Consider the following 18830-nt stretch of genomic DNA (forward strand, 5'->3'; position numbering starts at 1 on the left):
TGTAGCCTGCCCAACACATCTTGGGGGCGCCTGATTGGGGAAGGCCAATTGATGACCTTGGTCTATCCTTTCTCAATCCAGGGGTTGAGAAATCTGCTTGCAACACGGTGCCAATAACGTCTAGGGAGGCTGGCAGAACCGTCCTCTCCCCACTGTCACACCCCGAAAGGTGCCACGGCTTATCCTCCTGTGCAAGTCTGGGTGTATGTTTTCCTCCTCAAGAACCAGTTCTGCCTGAACGGAGGCATCAGATGAGGCAAGCCGTTGGCTGAAATCTGACTGTGCTCTGGGAAACCTGGTGGCAGATTCCGTGGGCACATCCAAAGTCCAAAGTGCAGCCTGGCAGGGAGCACTGCCTCAAGGGAGATTCTGTCCTTTGCTCAGGAATCAACAGCAGGCACAATTCTACTCCTAGCAGAAAGAAAGAATGACCCTTCCCTGCATGAGCTCCGTTCCACACGTAACACAGCAACCAGCGGCCAAGGGCCACGCAGCCGGCAGTCAACAGGGGAGCCACATTCAGCCTCAGCTCTGCTTCGGGTAGGTGTGTTCGAGAATTTACTCTCTGCTCGCAAAACATGCGAACGTGCCTTGTTCGCAACCCCAAATGCAAGTGCGAGCAGCAGAATGTGTTCTCCGAAAATGTTCGCAAATTCTCGAAGGTGTTAAAAAAAAATGTACATTTTGTCCGTTCCCCCTGCCCCAAGTTTGAGATTGCACATTTTTAAAAATACACAATTTCATGCTTTAGTCTATGATGAGAAATTGGCGCAACTTTGGCATTTTTTGCACAATTTCCCCATTCGATCGTATTTTGCGCACTTTTTCCATTCTCACACACAACAAACAGCAAGCACAAAGGCGAGTGCAAATTGAGGAGAGAATTGCATCAGGCTGATGTTTGGAGGATTTTGGTGAACTCAGACATTACTTGTTCACCCATCTCTACTTAGGAGTGTACCGGTATTAGGGTACGTAACTTTTCAAACACAAGTTTTTACATTCACACTTTCACATGTTTAGGTACACACACACACACACATATAAAATATATAATGTGTGAAAGGAAACTGACTAGGACAGGGGTGGGTGAACCAGCAGCCTTCCAGATATTGATGGACTCCAACTCCCATCATCCCCAGCCAACATGGCAAATGGGCTGGGATTATGGGAGTTGGAGTCCAACAACATCTGGAATTCCACAGGTTCTCCTCCCCCGAAGTAGGAGGAACTCGGGGAAACTAAAACCCAGAAAACCTAGCAAGATATTCAGAACTTAAGACAGATTTAATGTGTGTGCTTTTTGTGCCTCTCTCCCATCTGGTAGCATTCATGGAAAGAAAGTTTTAGGCTGCCATCCTCTACCCATTTACTTAGGAGTAAGTCTCAGTAAATTTGATGAGAGTTACGTCTGAGTAGACAGGCATAGGCTTGCACTGCTGGGTAAGCTGGGACTAGTGAAACTGACAGTGCAAAACAATCTCAAAGGGTCTGGAAACTTACTTTAAAAATAAAAAAGGTTTGATTCGCAGGATGAAACGACACATGCAATTCAATGTGTAGCTGCCCCTGAAAAGGCAATCTGTCCTTCCAGCATTTTACCAGCATCCTGACATTGCAGTGTTGTGCGTCTCGTTCCCCTACATCAGCCTTCCCTGATGAGGCGCCCTCCAGAAGTTTTACAACTCCCATCAGCCCCAGCCAGCCTGGTCAGTGGTCGGGGCTGATGGGCACTGTAGTCCAAAACATCTGAAAGGCACCAGGTGGAGGAAAGCTGCCCTACATAGACTCATAGAATAGTAGGGTTAGAAGGGGCCTATAAGACCATCGAGTCATAGACTCATAGATCAGTAGGGTTAGAAGGCGCCTATAAGACCATCGAGTCCAACATCATCAGCGTCAGGCTTCAGGCCTGGTTTTGGAACGGGACCTGCCTTGGTCACCCTGTGGGATGACCTCTGCCGGGAAAGGGACAGGGGGAGTGCGACCCTGTTGATTCTCCTGGACCTCTCAGCGGCTTTCGATACCATTGACCATGGTATCCTTCTGGATAGGTTGTCTGGGCTGGGAGTTGGAGGCACTGCACTGCAGTGGTTCTGCTCCTCCTTGGATGGCCAATTCCAGAAGGTGGAGCTGGGGAATTATTGCTCTGTGCCTTGGCAGTTATGCCATGGGGTTCCACAGGGCTCTATTTTATCCCCTGTACTGATCGACATCTACATGAGTCCGCTGGGGGAGGTTATCCGGAGGTGTGGGCTGAGGTGCCATCAATATGTGGATGACACCCAGCTCTACCTCTCTTTCTCATCAAACCCAGGTGAGGCAGTGGCTGTTCTGAATCAGTGCCTGAGCATAATAATGGGCTGGATGAGGGCCAATAAACTGAAACTCAATCCAGAAAGATGGAGGTACTGTTAGTGGGTGGTTTGTCTGCCCGGCTAGGTGATATTCAACCTGTTCTGGAGGGAGTCACGCTCCCCCTAAAGGATCAGGTTCATCATTTGGGGGTGCTCCTGGACTCAGAACTGTCACTTGAGGCACAGGTGGACTCGGTGAAATGGAGCACCTTTTATCAGCTTAGGCTGATATACCAACTACGCCCTTATCTGGACAGAGATAGCTTAGCTACAGTTATCCATGCTCTGATAACCTCTCGTCTGAATTATTGCAGTGTGTTATACATGGGGCTGCCTTTGGAAATGGTCCGGAAAGTTCAGCTGGTCCAAAACAGGGCAGCGATATTGTTAACAGGGACTGGCCAATGTGACCATATTATGCCAGCATTTTTCCATCTGCACTGGCTGCCACTCCATGTCCGGGCTCAATTCAAAGTGCTGGTATTAACATTCAAAGCCCTAAATGGCTTGGGGCCAGGTTATCTGAAGGACTGTCCTCTCCCATGTGTACCTGCCCAGATCCTAAGATCAGCCTCAGGAGTCCTTCTCCAGGAGCCCCTGCCAAAGGAAGTGAGGCAGGTGGCTACCAGAAAGATGGCCTTTTCTGCTGTGGCACCCCAGCTGTGGAATGAGCTCCCTAGAGTATTCGCCTGGTGCCTATGTTGTACTCCTTTCGGCGTCAGGTGAAGAAAGGAGTTATTTTCCCAGCATTTTAGCATTTTAGCTTCCTAGTCTTTTAGCTTTGGTGTTTGAAATCTGTATTTTAAATCTCTGCATTGCTGCTAGGTTTTATTCTGGTTTTTATTCTGGTTGTACCGTTATATTGAGGATTTAAGCTTTCATATTTTATATTGTTTTATGCTGCACCTTGTGGTTTTAATTTTTGTGAACCGCCCAGAGAGCTTCAGCTATTGGGTGGTATAGAAATGAAATGAATAAATAAATTTTAGCTTCCTAGCCTTTTAGCTATGGTGTTTTAAATCTGTATTTTAAATTTCTGCATTGCTGCTACGTTTTTATTCTGGTTGTACCATTATATTGCAGTTTTAAGCTTTCATGTTTTATATTGTTTTATGCTGCACCTTGTGGTTTTCATTTCTGTGAACCGCCCAGAGAGCTTTGGCTATTGGGCCATATAGAAATTAATTAGCTTAGTTAGTTAGTTAGTTAGTTAGTTAAATAATTAAATAAATAAATGGTAGGGGCCAGGGAAAAGCACAACGCAGCAATTATCAGGACAGGTACATTTGTTGTTTGTTACTGTGCAACGTGCGGCATGGATATAATAGGAGAGGGGGTTCTTCTCTCTGTCGGCTAGGAATTTCAAAAATGCCTGCTGTTGGAATGGGTGGGGGGAATGGGTGGGGGGAATTAATTTGACAGTCTCTGCTTTGGGGCTGCAACCCCACATTTAAAAGTAGGAAATTGCCTTTTATGGTTCAGCTGTTTGTCCATCCAGCCCCGTATTGTCTAGTCTGTCTGGTAATGGCTCTCTAGCATCTCAGTCAGAAAGAGATCTTTTGCATCACTCCTTTCGGAGCCTTCTTCCTGGGGAAGCCCAGGCCTGAAGCGAGGACCCTCTCCATGCAAAGTGTCACGGGCGCTACCATTGAGCTGAGCTCCACCCCCATCTGCAGCCTCTAGTTTTAGCCTCAAGATCCTGAATTCCACAGCCCAAGCCGGCAGCTGTGCTTCCCTTGGCCCTTGTGAGAAATCTGCCTGAGGACAAGCGCGTTGAAACGTTTCGCATCGGGCCAGAGCAGCAGCCATCCCAGTAATGGAAGGTTCTTGGGGCAGCCATGCCAAGAACGCAAGGAAACAAAGGTGTTTGCCAGCATGCACGACTTACCTGACATCCCGTTTGATCGTCTTGACAAAGACCCGAAGGAACCTCCATCTGCCAGACCCCAAGTAGATCACCAAGAGGGCTGGGGCAGCCTGGATCCATGGCAGGTCCAGGTATAACCGGAAGACCAGCATGAGCAGCAGGAGAGCCACCAAAAGGAACATCCTGGCCTGGGGGAAGAGGCAACAAAGTCATCTCCAGCAAAACGCCCCCTCGGAGCTACCAACCTGGAGTGGCCATTTAGGACAGAAACACTGACCCACCTAAATGGAGGTTTCCAAAAATGAAATGAAAAGCCAGAAGCCCGACTTACCATGGGAAATGCAGGGTTCCAGTCCTAGCAATTCGTCTCTCTCACACGGCAGCCTTTGGCTTTCTCAATGTCTCTCTGCCGGTTTGGTTTCTCCAAACAGAGATGACACAGTTAGCACCATAACCTGAAAAGCAATGAGATAAAAATGCTCTGATAGCGAGAGGTCCAAGGGCGAGTCTTGATTATTGGCCATTATCCTGGCCTATGGCATCTTGGCAGCTTGTCAACACCCACACATAATAGGGTGGGGTGTTGCAGAGGTCAGGCCCCCCTCAAACCTTTGCCGGTTGCTCCCCACAAAACTCTGCAGACTTATCCCCTTCCCCCGAAGAAGCATGAGAAACGTCAGCGCTGGCTCTGCTCCCAGCTTGGGTGAGACACTGGCATCATTAAAAGTACATATGCAACCGGCATAACATGGATTATTTATTAGCCAAGCAAAATTAGGTATTTCGTTTAACTCTCCCTGCTTGGTATGCTCAGTTTCGTTTGTTCGCAACGTGGTATCTCTCTTGAGCATCCAGCCGCAGGAATGGCATTGGCTGTGCATGTTAAGGGTACGGTTCTGCCTTTCAGGATCAAGCTCCATCTCAACCCCTGCACCTTTTTTCCCCCCAAATGGGAGGAGTGGGAGGAACAAAATTGGCTGTAAGGCAACATCTGTGCTGAAGACAGAGATGTCAGAATAAAACTTTCCATCCTGCATTGCTGTCCTTCCCCAGGGAGGTTGCCTCCAGACATGACAGATTGAAATTTCCATCATCCCCAGCCAGCACAGCTAACGGGGTTTGGGGATGGCTCTCAGCATACGCTAAATCAGAGAATCAGAAGAAAAGGCCTCTCTAGTTTGGCATTCGTTCGCACGGTGGCCAAACAGAATAAAATTCCATTCATTCACTTACTACATTTCTATACCGCCCAATCGCTGAGGCTGTCTGGGTTGTTTACACAGGTTTAAACCTTAAAAATACTTTATATATAGTATAAAAACCATTTACATACAGACATATAAACAAAGAGCACACACAGAGACACACATATATCTGAAACAATTTTAAACAATCAACAATAAGAAAAATCCAGGACCTGATTAAAACCTCATCGTATGCTGCCAAAAGCCTGAGAGCCGGTCTTAACCTGGTGCCAAAAAGATAACAATGCTGGCACTAGGTGGGCCTTGTTGGGGAGATCATTCTATAATTGTGGGGCTGCCACCAAAAAGTCCTCCTCCTTGTTGTCGCCTTCCAAGCCTTCCTCGGAGGAGGCACCTGGAGGAGGGCTTTAGATGATGAACGTCGTATATGGGTAAGTTCATGCTGGGGGAGGTGCTCCATTGCGGTCCCGAGCCATGTAAGGCTTTATAGGTCAAAACCAACACCTTAAATTGAGCTTAGAAACATACAGGCAGTCAGTGCAAACTAGCCAGAATCACTGTTATATGTTTGGAAGCCCACAAGCCAGCCATGAGTGCAACAGCACCCTTCTGCCCATGTTCCCCAGCAACTGGTGTACACAGGCATACTGCCTCTGGTACTGGAGGTAACAGGACCAGTAGCCATTGATTGTCTTCTCCAGGAATTTGTCTAACTCCCTTTTAAAGCCACCTGAGTCTGTCACTATCACTACAAATCGCCGCTTTGATTTGTAGAACAAAAAAAAGTTTGTTAAGTTGTTTGCCGAGACTCCCAGCAATTTTCAAGTGGTCTGTTCGGGGCAACAAATGGCTGGCTCGGGAATGCTGGGAGTTGTAGGACTTCTTCTGTCTAAACGTGCATAGGATTGCACCCTTAAAAGACATTCTTCCTGTAACCCTATTATTAGCTTGGGATCCTCATCTTTGAATTGGCTTTCTGGATTGAGGGCCAAGCTGAAACACACACACACGCACACACACACACACACACACACACCATTTTGTCACAGCATCCCGCACAGTCATTTTGGTGACTTTTCAGAGGTGTGTTCAGGAAGAGGAATGAAACTCACACCATGAGTGGGGCTCGGGTAGACACCCTTTCCCCCATCTGAACAGGATGCTATCATTCTGCAGGGATCCATCCACTCCTATGGTCTCTAGCACTTAAATCTCTGAGAGGATTCTCTGGGCACTGCACTTGAAGGATGCAGACAAGCTGGAGAGGGTTCAGAGGATGGCAACAAAGATGATCAGGGGACTGGAAACAAAGCCCTGTGAAGAGAGACTGAAAGAACTGGGCATGTTTAGCCTTGAGAAGAGAAGGCTGAGGGGAGACAGAATAGCACCCTTCAAGTACTCGAAAGGCTGTCACAGAGAGGAAGGCCAGGATCTCTTCTCGATCATCCCAGAGTGCAGGACACGGAATCATGGGCTCAAGTGACAGGAAGCCAGATTCCGGCTGAACATTAGGAGAAACTTCCGGACTGTTAGAACAATACGGCAATGGAACTCATTCCTTAGGGAGGCGGTGGGCTCTCCCACACTCAAGACGAGGCTGGACAGCCACCTGTCAGGGACGCTCTGACTTGGATGCCTGCATTGAGCAGGGGGTTGGGCTCGATGGTCTTGTAGGTCCCTTCCAACCCTACTCTTCTATGATTCTAGGAGGGATGCATCTTGTCTCTAGCACACAGGGGTGTGTCTGCACATGAGCACGATGGCACCATGCGCTGCACAGCCTCTTGTTTCCTGCACTGCAGCCGTGGAGCTGTTTTTTGATCTGCTGATAACGCAGGGCAGGACAATTACGTTTTTTTCTGGCATAATATCTTTAGCCCAAAGAACAAACACCCTCCTGGTTTTTAAAATCAGTGCAGGGCAAGCTGTTACAGAGTAACTGAGACAACTGAACTTGTCTAACCCCCATTTAAAGCCATCCCAGGTGGTGTCCATCACTATGTCTTGAGGTAGCGAATTCCATAGTTTGACTCTGCGCTGTGTGAAGTCCTTCCTTTCATCTGTCCTGAATCTCCCCAGCAATCAGCTTCATGGGGGGACCCCTTTGGGTCTTAGTGTTATAAGAGAGGGAGAAACATGTCTCCCTCTCCACATTCTCCACACCAGGCATAATTTTGTACATCGCCATCATGTCTCCCCTCACTGACCTCTTTTCTAAGCTAAACAATCCCAGATTGTGGTTTAGCTGCAATCTACAGCAGCTGGGGGGTGGGGGAATGAACTTTTCCCAGCAACATTATCTCATTCCCTGTTGTAATGCAAAGTCTTTGGGGCTGGCTTGGTCTTGAATGGGCAACTCAGACCCATGAACTTTACAAAAGACCTGCTCCTGGTGGAGAGGAAAGTGGCGAGAGCTGGTTTGTTGATTTGGATCAACACAGATGCCTGAAATGCTGGACTCTCTTCGGGGGCAAGGCCGTAGAGACTGTCATGTGCTGCACTTCCAAATTTACCACTCTGCCAGCGCATCTCTATTTGAAATGTTGGGTATCCGTGCACACAGCGTCTGATGCGCTTTGCGTGCATGCAACCAAAAAGCCGTGCACAGAGCAACACAGGAAGCCACTGGGGCGCACCAACCTTTCCCAAATGTGAAAGGTTCCAAAGGGCTGGATTCTGCTCCCGGAGCACAAACGCGATCCCTCCGTGACCGTCAACGTGTGCATCCTTCTGCCCTTTGATGTGACTGGGAGAAACAGGAAGTCGGAGTGCTCACAGGAAACATGGTAGGAAACACAAGAGCTTCACTTACAAAATCCTCGTATGACTCTGCAGTTTCCAGGCTTGCTTCAAGCCAAGGTTATTTGGCAAAAAGCTGATCAATGGCTCCGAGGGCTTGGATCAATCCAGCCACGGAGGGCTGAGTTGCATCAACGAATTGGCTGAGAGAGGACCCCCTTGGGCTGAAGGGACATGACTGCAGGGTGGCTTCAGTATGCGCTCTCCTTGCTATGCAGCAGTGCCGCTACAGAGCTGTTAGAAAGCCAATGTTACGTTTCCTTTCGACTGTAAAGTTTACATGCCCTTGCTTTTTAAGGATTCTAGCCCTAAGGATGGGGAAAGTAGAATATAAACAGCCTCCAGAACCACTCCTTTCCATGCAGCTGCTCCCAGATGGAGTCTGGCCGCTGTCACACAAATGCAATCCATGTTTGCACTGGCGGGTCAATTCCAAGAACACATTAAGAACATTAGAACATAAGAACAGCCCTGCTGGATCAGACCAGGGTCCATCCAGTCCAGCATTCTGTTCACACAGTGGCCAACCAGCTGCCCCCAGGAAACCCACAAGCAGGACAGGAGTGCAACAGCACCCTTTCACCCATGATCCCCAGGAACTGGTGTACACAGGCACACTGCCTCTGATACTGGTGGTAGCATATAGCCATCAGGGCTAATAGCCATGATGTCCTTCTCCTCCAGGAATTTGTCCAACCCCCTTTGAAAGCCATCCAAATTGGTGGCCATCACTACGTCTTGTGGTAGCGAATTCCATAGTTTGACTCTGCGGTGTGTGAAGAAGCCCTTCCTTTTATCTGTCCTGAATCTCCCACCGATCAGCTTCATGAGATGACCCCAGGTTCTGGTATTATGAGAGAGGGAGAAAAATGTCTCCCTCTCCACTTTCTCCACACCATGCACATTATTGGTCACGAAGCTCACTGGGTGACTTTGGGCCAGTCACAGGCTCTCAGCCTAACCTACCTCACAGGGTTGTTGTGAGGTTAAAATGGAGAGGAGGAGGGGGATCATGTAAGCCACCCTGGGTTCCTTGGAAGGAAAAATACAGGTGGAATATAAATGTAATAATAAAAATAAAAAAAACTATCTATCTGACAGATGGACATGCAAAGTGCCTGGTTCACAACCCGCTGTTGTGCTCAAATAAATAAAGGCATATTAAATATTGTTTTAAAGCAGGAAGTTTCCCCTCTATAACTTTGCAGAACCACACACACACGCATATCATAGCAGCATAAAATTCAGAAGAGTCCAACGTAGGAAGCAATGACTACAGATCACTCCCTGGGAAACAAGGCCAGGAGCAGGATGCAATCCCCAGCAACCACTACCCTGTTCTTCTCCCACCCATCCAGAGAGATGTGTCCCACTGTCCGAAAACCTCCTGGGCTTTGGTATCAGCGGGGCTGGCCCTACCAAAAGGCAGAGTGAGGCAACTCTTCCGCATGAACTCTGCGGCTGTTCCTCTCCACTGGAGGTCAGACTTGCATCTCTCACACCACCTTACCAGGTCCCCTAAACCAGCCTGCTACCTCAGGTGTGGTGGAGGACGCTATCCCATTGCTAGGGTTGAAATAAGATTCAATGGCCCTTTCTGCGGAGAGCGCTCCATAATCAAGAGGGCCTTCTAAGTGGTGGCCCCCTGATTTTGGAATGCTCTTCCCAGTGAGGTCTGACTGGGGTTAACATTGTCATCTTTCCAGAGCCCCCTTAAGACTTTCCTCTCCTCCCAGGCATTTAACAGCATAGAATAAGACTTTTAGCGTGTCCTGGGACTTTTATTGTTGTTGATCTTGTCCTTCGCCTCAGACAACAAAATGTCTTGGGCTGGCCCTGAACATCAGGAAAATCCACGGGAGTGGCGAAATATCAATCCAGCTCCTGATGCCATGGCGCAACATCCACACAACAATATGAATAATTTTCACCCCCAGGCAACCGGAAGTGACACACAAGCTCCCTTCTGCCTTCCATCCCTTCCTTCTCCAGCCTTGTTTACCCCCTTCCCTTCCCCTCCCCACCCTCTCCACGGTTCTGCCCTTGCCCTGGTATCTCGCCTGCCATCTTTCCCAGAAGGCAAAGCCACCTCCACCTCTATCCAGCTATCATGGCTTCGATCAAAGCTCCCCTCGCAGGTGCCAACGCTGCAGTTGCTCTCTCCGCTGCTTTGAGGACGCAGCCTCGCAAGGGGCTCAAAAGCGGCTGGGCGCATGTTGCACAAGGCGTCCAAACAGTGCGGCAGGCACAGGCGTCTCGAGGCGCTGCTGTCGTGCCAGAGCCCTGATCCTTTACACCTGAGCAAAGGCGAAATGGCATCAGTCCTGTAGTCCACACGAACGACTTTGCTGTTACCGACACAGGAGTCTCTGGAGAGGGGTGGGAACGGGGCCTGTTTTAGCAAGGAACAATTCGCCACGTTTCCAGCGGGGCACCGTGACGCTAAACACTCTGTAGTGAGTTTCAGTTGGGAGACAGACAGATTGCTGAGAGTTCCTGAGCACTGGAGTAGGGGCCGGCCCTGAAACTGGGCAGAGCAAGGCAGCCCCCTCGGATGGCAGATGCTGGGGTGGGGGGCATAGGGTGGTGGCAAAATGCTGGAGGTGCCCTGCACCCCCAAAGCTAGCTTGCTGCCCTAAGACTGATGGAGGGTGCTGTCCTGCCGCCAGTGTTAAAGTAAGATTCAACTACCAGTCTGGCTGGTTTCTGCACATGGAATTGCGGCGGGGTATCTCGCCCTTCACCTCAGGCAGCAAAATGTCTTGGGCCGCCCTGGCAGGAGACAAGCTGAAATAGAAGCGGCCTGGGGAGGGGACTGCAAGGGCCACTTTGAGCACCTGTTGCAGGATTAGTGGTCATCTGCCTGCTGTAGGGCCATATTTGCTTCCACTATACGCTGCTCGAATATTTGTAAATAAAAAGAAATATTACACACACATGCGCGCGCGCACACACACACACACACACATACTAATTGCCGAGTGCTTTCTTATTCAAAGGAAATAAAACCCTGTTAGCATTAATCCTAATTGTCTTATTGCTTGCGGGAACGGTGCAGCACCTAAAAATACTTTTGCATTTCAGTCAAAAACACATATGACCCTCCTTCAGCCTTTAAGGGTACAATCCTATGCATGTTTAGACAGGAAATGTCCTATAACATCTAGCATTCCCCAGCCCGCAAACAAAAAAAAAGTCCTACAACTCCCAGCATTCCCTAGCCAGCAAGAAAAAAAGTCCTACAACTCCCAGCATCCCCCAGCCAGCAAGCAAAAACAAAAATGCCCTACAGCTCCCAGCATCCCCCAGCCAGCCAGCAAAAACAAAATGTTCTACAACTCCCAGCATTCCCCAGCCAAGAAATGCTGGGAGTTGTAGGACTTTTTTTCTATCTAAACATGCATAGGATTATGCACTTAACAGCATTTTTTTCCCCCCCAGAGGGGAATTGCTAGGCACTTTAAAGATTCCAGACCCCTAAGACACACATTTGCACAAAATCTGCACATGCTAATTTATATCTATACATGCACACTTAGAAATAATTACTAGCATTTACTTAAATTTTACTGGAGGCAAAACCAGCCAATTAATTTCTCCTCCAAATCAGCTCAAATAAAATGATTTCCTCAATTTATTTGCACCCTGACCCAAATCATCCCAAACCAACGGAAATTTTTTTTTCCACAGCTTAATTGCCATGCAGAGGAAAATGGGGGGGGGGGCCTGTTTCAGCATGTTGCAGCTTCAACCTCCCTTGAAAATTCCTCCCTGCATGGCAATTACGCTGAGGGGGGGGAATAGATCCGGAACAGATCCGGGGCCCTGGGAAATGGATCCGGGGCTGCCTAGCAACTCCCGTTTCCCAATATCTTTTTCATTTTAATAATAGATACTTGGCTACCATCTTTCTGAACCCGTCCCCCTGAATCCAGACTTTCAAACCCTTTGCAATCTTACACCAATTTTCCCCAACCTGGTGCCCTTCGGATTTATTGGACAATAATCAGGTTACCTGAAGGATCGTCTCCTTCCATATACACCTGCCCAAACCCTTACATCATCCCCAGGGGCCCTTGTCTGGTTGCACCTGCCAAACCTGGAATGTAAGATCTATGAGCCAGGGCAAATTGGAAGTGAACTGAAATGGACTGGAATGGGCCACTTCACATCAAATGACCACCAGATCTACTACTGCGGACAAGAGGACCACAGAAGAAATGGAGTAGCCTTCATAATTAATAATAAAGTGGCTAAAGCAGTGCTTGGATACAATCCAAAAAATGTCAGAATGATCTCAATTCGAATTCAGGGTAAGCCATTTAACCACAGATGCTGAAGAAGCAGAAGTAGATCGGTTCTATGAGGATCTGCAGCACCTACTGGATAGTACGCCAAACAAAGATGTTATTTTCATTACAGGAGACTGGAATGCTAAGGTGGGTAGTCGAACGACACCTGGAATTACAGGCAAGCATGGTCTGGGAGAACAAAATGAAGCAGGACATAGGCTGATAGAATTTTGCCAAGACAACTCACTGTGCAAAACAAACACTCTCTTCCAACAGCCTAAGAGACGATTTTATACATGGACTTCACCAGACGGTCGACACCGAAATCAGACTGACTACATCCTTTGTAGCCAAAGGTGGCGGACATCTATGCAGTTGGTAAAAACAAGACCTGGAGCTGATTGTAGTTCAGATCACGAACTTCTTATTGCACAATTTAGAATCAGACTAAAGAGAATAGGGAAGACCCACAGATCAGTTAGATATGAGCTCACTAATATTCCTCATGAATATGCAGTGGAGGTGAAGAATAGATTTAAGGGACTAGATTTAGTAGATAGGGTCCCGGAAGAACTGTGGACAGAAGTTCGCAACGTTGTTCAGGAGGCGGCAACAAAAAACGTCCCAAAGAAAAAGAAAACCAAGAAGGCAAGATGGCTGTATGCTGAGACACTGGAAGCAGCCCAAGAAAGAAGGAAAGCAAAAGGCAACAGTGATAGGGGGAGATATGCCCAATTAAATGCAAAATTCCAGAGGTTAGCCAGAAGAGATCAGGAATTATTTTTAAACAAGCAATGCGCGGAAGCGGAAGAAGATAATAGAACAGGAAGGACAAGAGACCTCTTCCAGAAAATTAGAAACATCGGAGGTAAATTCCAGGCAAAAATGGGTATGATCAAAAACAAAGACGGCAAGGACCCAACAGAAGCAGAAGAGATCAAGAAAAGGTGGCAAGAATATACGGAAGATCTGTATAGGAAGGATAATAATATCGGGGATAGATTTGACGGTGTGGTCAGTGAGCTAGAGCCAGACATCCTGAAGAGTGAGGTTCAATAGGCCTTAAGAAGCATTACTAATAACAAGGCAGCGGGAGACGACGGTATCCAGTTTCCAGTCCTCTGATCATCTTTGTTGCCCTCCTCTGAACCCTCTCCAGTTTGTCTGCATCCTTCTTAAAGTGTGGTGCCCAGAACTGGACACAGTACTCCAGATGAGGCCTAACCAGTGCTGAGTAGAGGGGAACTAGTACTTCCCGGGATTTGGAAGCTATGCTTCTATTAATGCAGCCCAAAAGAGCATTTGCCTTTTTTGCAGCCACATCACATTGTTGGCTCATCTTCAGCTTGTGATCGACAACAGTTCCAAGATCTTTCTTGCTTGTAGTGTTGCTGAGCCACGTATCCCCCATCTTGTAACTGTGCCTTTGGTTTCTTTTTCCTAGGTGCAGAACTTGGCGTTTATCCCTATTAAATGTCATTCTGTTGTTTTCTGCCCAGCACTCCAGCCTATCCAGATCACTTTGAATTTTGTTTCTGCCTTCCAAAGTATTAGCTATCCCGCCCAATTTTGTGTCATCTGCAAATTTGATCAGCATTCCCTGCACCTCCTCCTCCAAGTCATTAATAAAAATGTTGACGAGCACTGGGCCCAGGACAGAGCCCTGCGGTACCCCACTCGTTACCTCTCCCCAGTTGGAGAAGGTCCCATTGATAAGCACTCTTTGAGTCCGATTCTGTAGCCAACTGTGGATCCACCGGATCATTGTTTCATCTAGCCCACTTTGAGCTAGTTTGCTCATCAGGATATCATGGGGCACTTTGTCGAAAGCTTTGCTGAAGTCAAGGTATATTATGTCTACAGCATTCCCACGGTCTACAAGGGAGGTTACTTGATCAAAAAATGAGATCAGATTTGTCTGGCAGGACTTGTTTTTGACAAAGCCATGTATTTATGGATTATGGAAGATAGATGCTTTTGAACTGTGGTGCTGGAGGAAAATTCTGAGAGTGCCTTGGACTGCAAGAAGATCAAACCAGTCCATCCTCCAGGAAATAAAGCCAGACTGCTCAGTTGAGGGAATGATATTAAAGGCAAAACTGAAGTACTTTGGCCACATAATGAGAAGACAGGACACCCTGGAGAAGATGCTGGTGCTAGGGAAAGTGGAAGGCAAAAGGAGGAGGGGCCGACCAAGGGCAAGGTGGATGGATGAGATTCTGGAGGTGACGGACTCGACCTTGGGGGAGCTGGAGGTGGCGACGGCTGACAGGAAGCTCTGGCGTGGGCTGCTCCATGAAGTCACGAAGGGTCGGAAGCGACTGACCGAATAAACAATGAACCTGGTTGTTGAACCAGGTGCTCCCAAGAGAGGCTCAGCTAGCACATACACTGTGGTCTTTTCGGTGCCAGGCAAAGACCTTTTCATTTTCCCAGGCTTATTAGCCCTTCAGTTTTAAAAATGGTGGCCGTGGGTTTTTAGATCTTTGCACTGCCGCTGGGTTTTATCTTGGTTCTTACTGTGGTTTTATTCTGTTTGGGCTGTCTGGTATTCATACTAAGTTTCACTATGTATTTTACGGTTTTAAGTGTTGTTTTTATGAACGGCCCAGAGAGCTCACGAGCAGTACAGAAATGTCATAAACAAATTCCCAGCATTCCTGAACATTGGCCATGCTTGCTGGGGCTGATGGGAGTTGAAGTCCAAAACATCTGGAAGGCACCAGGTTGTTTATCCTTATGTCTACTTTGAGTGGGGAGCCACCCTCCAAGTTGTCAGGTAAGTATTTTTACCAGCCCAGCTATCCTTTTTTCCTTTCCTTTCTTTTCTTCCTTTTTTTTTTACTAGAGATCCCAGCTGTCGAACCCAGGACCTTTTGCACGCAAAGCATGTGTTCCATCACTTTATGGCTCATCCCTGGTTTTAAAAATGACGTGGGTAAGGATGCAACCCTATGCATGTTTAGACAGAAAAAAGTCCTGCAACTCCCAGCACTCCCCAGCCAGCATGGATGCTGGGAGCTGTGGGACTTTTTTCTGTCTAAACATGCATAGGACTGTGTCCTTAGCTGCATTTCCAGTTTCTACATCCACAGCTTTAGAAACCACAACACAGCTTCACTTATCTTCCCCATTCCACCTGCAGCCAACGTTATGATTCCTTTTGTCGCCGTTTTCATGCTTGGAACCACCCATTCGAGCGAAAAGAATGCCTTGTGCTTGCACAAGATATGATAATGTGTAAATGGCAACCCAGCTAAGACATTTCCCTTCCCTCCCACCCCCAGAGGGCCGTGGACGCCAGGTGGGTGAAAGGTGCGACCCGGAACATGCAAAACTAGAAAGGGTGAGGGATTCTGGTTCAACCTGCCCCAAATCAAATCTAAAAGGGGCAACGGCCTACTGAGATGTGACTGGAGGCCACAAGCAAAGCAAAAGCAGCTGGGCTTTTTTGGTAGGTTTTCTGGCACCACCGACTACAGAGGGGGAACCCTCTGTTATGCTCAAGGAACTTCACAGGTTGCGGAAGGGAGAAATCTCCCTCCCAATCACGGGAGAAGTGGTTTTAAAAGGGGTCTGTGTGATTCTATATCTGTAGGAAGCGGGGGGCCCATTGCAACACTTCCCATTGTATTTTTTTCTTCCAGCAAAAAGCATCTTGGGCTTTCAAAAGAAAACACCAGTTAACACCAGTTTAAGAATGAACTGTAAATCTGGTGGCGTATTTTTTTTTAAATGATGTCAATCATTAAGGGTGAGATCCTACACATGTTTAGACAGAAAAAAAGTCCTAAACTCCCAGCATTCCCCAGCTGGGGAATGTACAGGACGGCAGCCCCAGCTGGGGAATGCTGGGAGTTTAGGACTTTTTTCTGTCTAAACATGCCCTTAGCATCCCAAATGGTCATCTCTCCTCCCTCTCTCTCTCCTTCCCGCCCCCACTCCATTTCCAGCCTTCCCCAACCTGGTTCCTTCCAGATGTGCTTGGACTGCAACTCTGCAACTCCTATCACCCCCAGCCAGCATGGGAATGATGGGAGTTGTAGTCCAACACATATGGAGGGCACCGGGTTGCAGGAGGCTGTTCTGTTTCCATCTTTTGCAGCAGAATGAGGGAGCTGCCGTCAGCCAGGAGCCAGGGGTAAGGTCCTCCCTCCTAGCTCCACCAGCATCAACGGATGCTTCTGAAAAATTTAAAAAAAAGCTGGTGGTGGGCACGTACAGCGTAACCCCATGCACACTTACTTTGGAGTAAAGCCCTTTAGATTCAGTGGGATTGACTCCTGAGTAAACAGGCACCAGACTGGACTGTCAGAATTTCTTGCAGCCTTAGCCAAAAGGGTGGCTGCCGTCCTGTACATACTTACCTGGGAGCAAGTCCCATTGAACTGAATGAGACTTACTCCTGAGTAAGCATGCAGAGGACTGCGCTGCAAGGCTGGCCGCTGCTCGTTAGAAAGGGAAGGCGATTGCAGGGGGCATCCAATGTTAGTCCTACTTAGAGCAGGCCCATTGAAATGAATGGGGCTTGTTAGTCACGACTAACTGATGCCATTCATTTCAAGGGGTCTACTCTAAGTAGGGTCCACTACCCACATACAGGGTAGCATCCAACGTTGCTCCTACGTAGAGTAGACCCCTTGAAAGGAATGGGGCTTCAGTTAGTCACGACTAACCAACGCCCCATTCATTTCAACCGGTCTACCACCCACATACAGGGCAGCATCCAACGTTGGCCCTACCTAGAGAAGACCCCTTGAAATGAATGGGGCCTCAGTTAGTCACGACTAAACGCTGTCCCATTCATTTCAAGGGGTCTACTCTAGGTAGGATTAACACACTAAGTAGGAAAAGACGGTCGCCGGTCTTCCCCCAGACCTCCCTGTCACATCCCCTAACGCAGGCAGAGTTTGTCTGTCTGGGGGGGGGTCCCCCCCAGTCTTGCACGGGCACGCGAGTGGTGTGTGTGTGTGTGTGTATGGGGGGTGCATAGATGGGCCACCCCTGCATCCCGAGGCCCCACCCCGCTTGGAACGACCCACAGCAGCTCCCGGGGGGCGTCCGGCGACGCCTCCCCCGCGCCCCCCGCGCCCGCCCAGCCGCGCCGGCGGGTCGCCCCCCGCCCCGGCCCGCCCCTGCAGCAGAGCCCCCTCCCCGCGAGCGCACTCGCCTCTTTCCTCCCCTCCGGCTCACGGGCGGCCGCCCCGCCGCATCCCCGCGCGCGAGAGGAGGGCGGCGCAGCCCCGATGCGGCCGCACCGGCAGCGGCAGCAGCGTCGCAGCCGCGCCAGCAGCTGTCAAAGGGCTTCTGCCGCCGGCGCCTCCTCCCGCGAAGGGCTCGGATCTCCTGATCAGCGCCGGCTCCTCCCGGCCGGCTCTGCCTCCTCCTCCTCCTCCCCCCCCCACCTGCGCTGCCCTCCCTTCTGCGCGAGCACGGCGAGAGGAGGAGGAGGAGGGCGGGGGAGATCCGCCGCAAAAGCCCGCGCCGCGGCGGCAGCGGCAAAAGCGTCGCGACTGATGCTGCGGGGGGCCTGCAGCAACGGCGAGGACCCTCCAGGGGGCGCCGGCAGCGCGCGGCGCGAGGCATCCCGGGGCGCGTAGTCTTTCGCCGGAGGAGAGGCAGCGGCGGCTGGTGGCCCCGGCGTCGGCGGGGCTCCGGCTCCCGCCCAGCAGCCTCGAGGGGCGGCCCCCGCCCGCCAAGCGGGCCCAGCCCCTCGGGGCGCCGCGTCGGGGCGCGCTGCCCGCCAGAGAGCGCACAGCCTCCGCTGCGGGGGGCGCGCGGCGCCGCCGCCCCCCGTGCAGGGCCTCCTCCGCGGTGGGCCCCCGCGCCCGGGCGGAAGGGGCCCAGACGCGGGCGGGCCCCCGGGCCCGGCCGCTCCGAGGCGCTGCATGGCGCGAGCCCGCGCGGGCCCCTCGCCAAGGGCGCCGAGCGGCGGAGCTGGCCGCGCAACGGGAAGCTGCGAGGGGGCCCGGCGCGGGGGCGCCGCTCTGCGCCCCCGCGCGTGCCAAGCCGGCGGCGCGGCTGCCCCGGCGCCGAGCCGCTGGGCGGGCTCGGCGGCGCCGGGGAAACGAGCCAGTTCTTCAGCCGCTCGCCGGCGGAGGGAGGCCAAAGGAGAGGACGGGCAGGCTCAGCCTCCAGGACGCGGCAGGCTCTGTGGCGCAATGGATAGCGCATTGGACTTCTAGACGGATGGCGGGCGGAGTCATTCAAAGGTTGTGGGTTCGAGTCCCACCAGAGTCGCATTTTGCATCCGTGCAGCTTCGGGCGGGCCTGACCTTGCAAGCGAAAAAAAAAGCGCGTACGGGCGGTG

The 18830-nt window shown here is 50.2% G+C and overlaps 1 protein-coding gene, 1 long non-coding RNA gene and 1 other non-coding gene across 3 annotated transcripts in view; 2 read left to right on the forward strand and 1 right to left on the reverse strand.

The window, feature by feature from the left end:
* Positions 1-18035, reverse strand: part of SLC27A4 (solute carrier family 27 member 4) — a 49377-nt gene extending 31342 nt beyond the window's left edge. The window contains exons 1-3 of the mRNA XM_084820687.1: positions 17691-18035; positions 4556-4679; positions 4246-4412 (exon numbers count right to left, since the gene is read on the reverse strand). Of these exons, the coding sequence (XP_084676813.1) occupies positions 4246-4412; positions 4556-4558 (170 nt within the window). The 5' untranslated portion in view covers positions 4559-4679; positions 17691-18035. The remainder of the gene's footprint in view (positions 1-4245; positions 4413-4555; positions 4680-17690) is intronic.
* The window catches only part of LOC146335759 (uncharacterized), a 38586-nt gene continuing 20129 nt past the window's right edge, over positions 374-18830 (forward strand). Inside the window, exon 1 of the long non-coding RNA XR_014785858.1 lies at positions 374-540. This is a non-coding gene — a long non-coding RNA (uncharacterized LOC146335759). The remainder of the gene's footprint in view (positions 541-18830) is intronic.
* Positions 18668-18760, forward strand: TRNAR-UCU (transfer RNA arginine (anticodon UCU)). Its single transcript has 2 exons — positions 18668-18704; positions 18725-18760. It is a non-coding gene; the product is annotated as a tRNA-Arg (tRNA).

Source organism: Heloderma suspectum, chromosome 14 (genome assembly GCF_057233095.1).
Source record: "Heloderma suspectum isolate Gila_16-S chromosome 14, 16-S_ref, whole genome shotgun sequence".
Taxonomy (NCBI): domain Eukaryota; kingdom Metazoa; phylum Chordata; class Lepidosauria; order Squamata; family Helodermatidae; genus Heloderma; species Heloderma suspectum.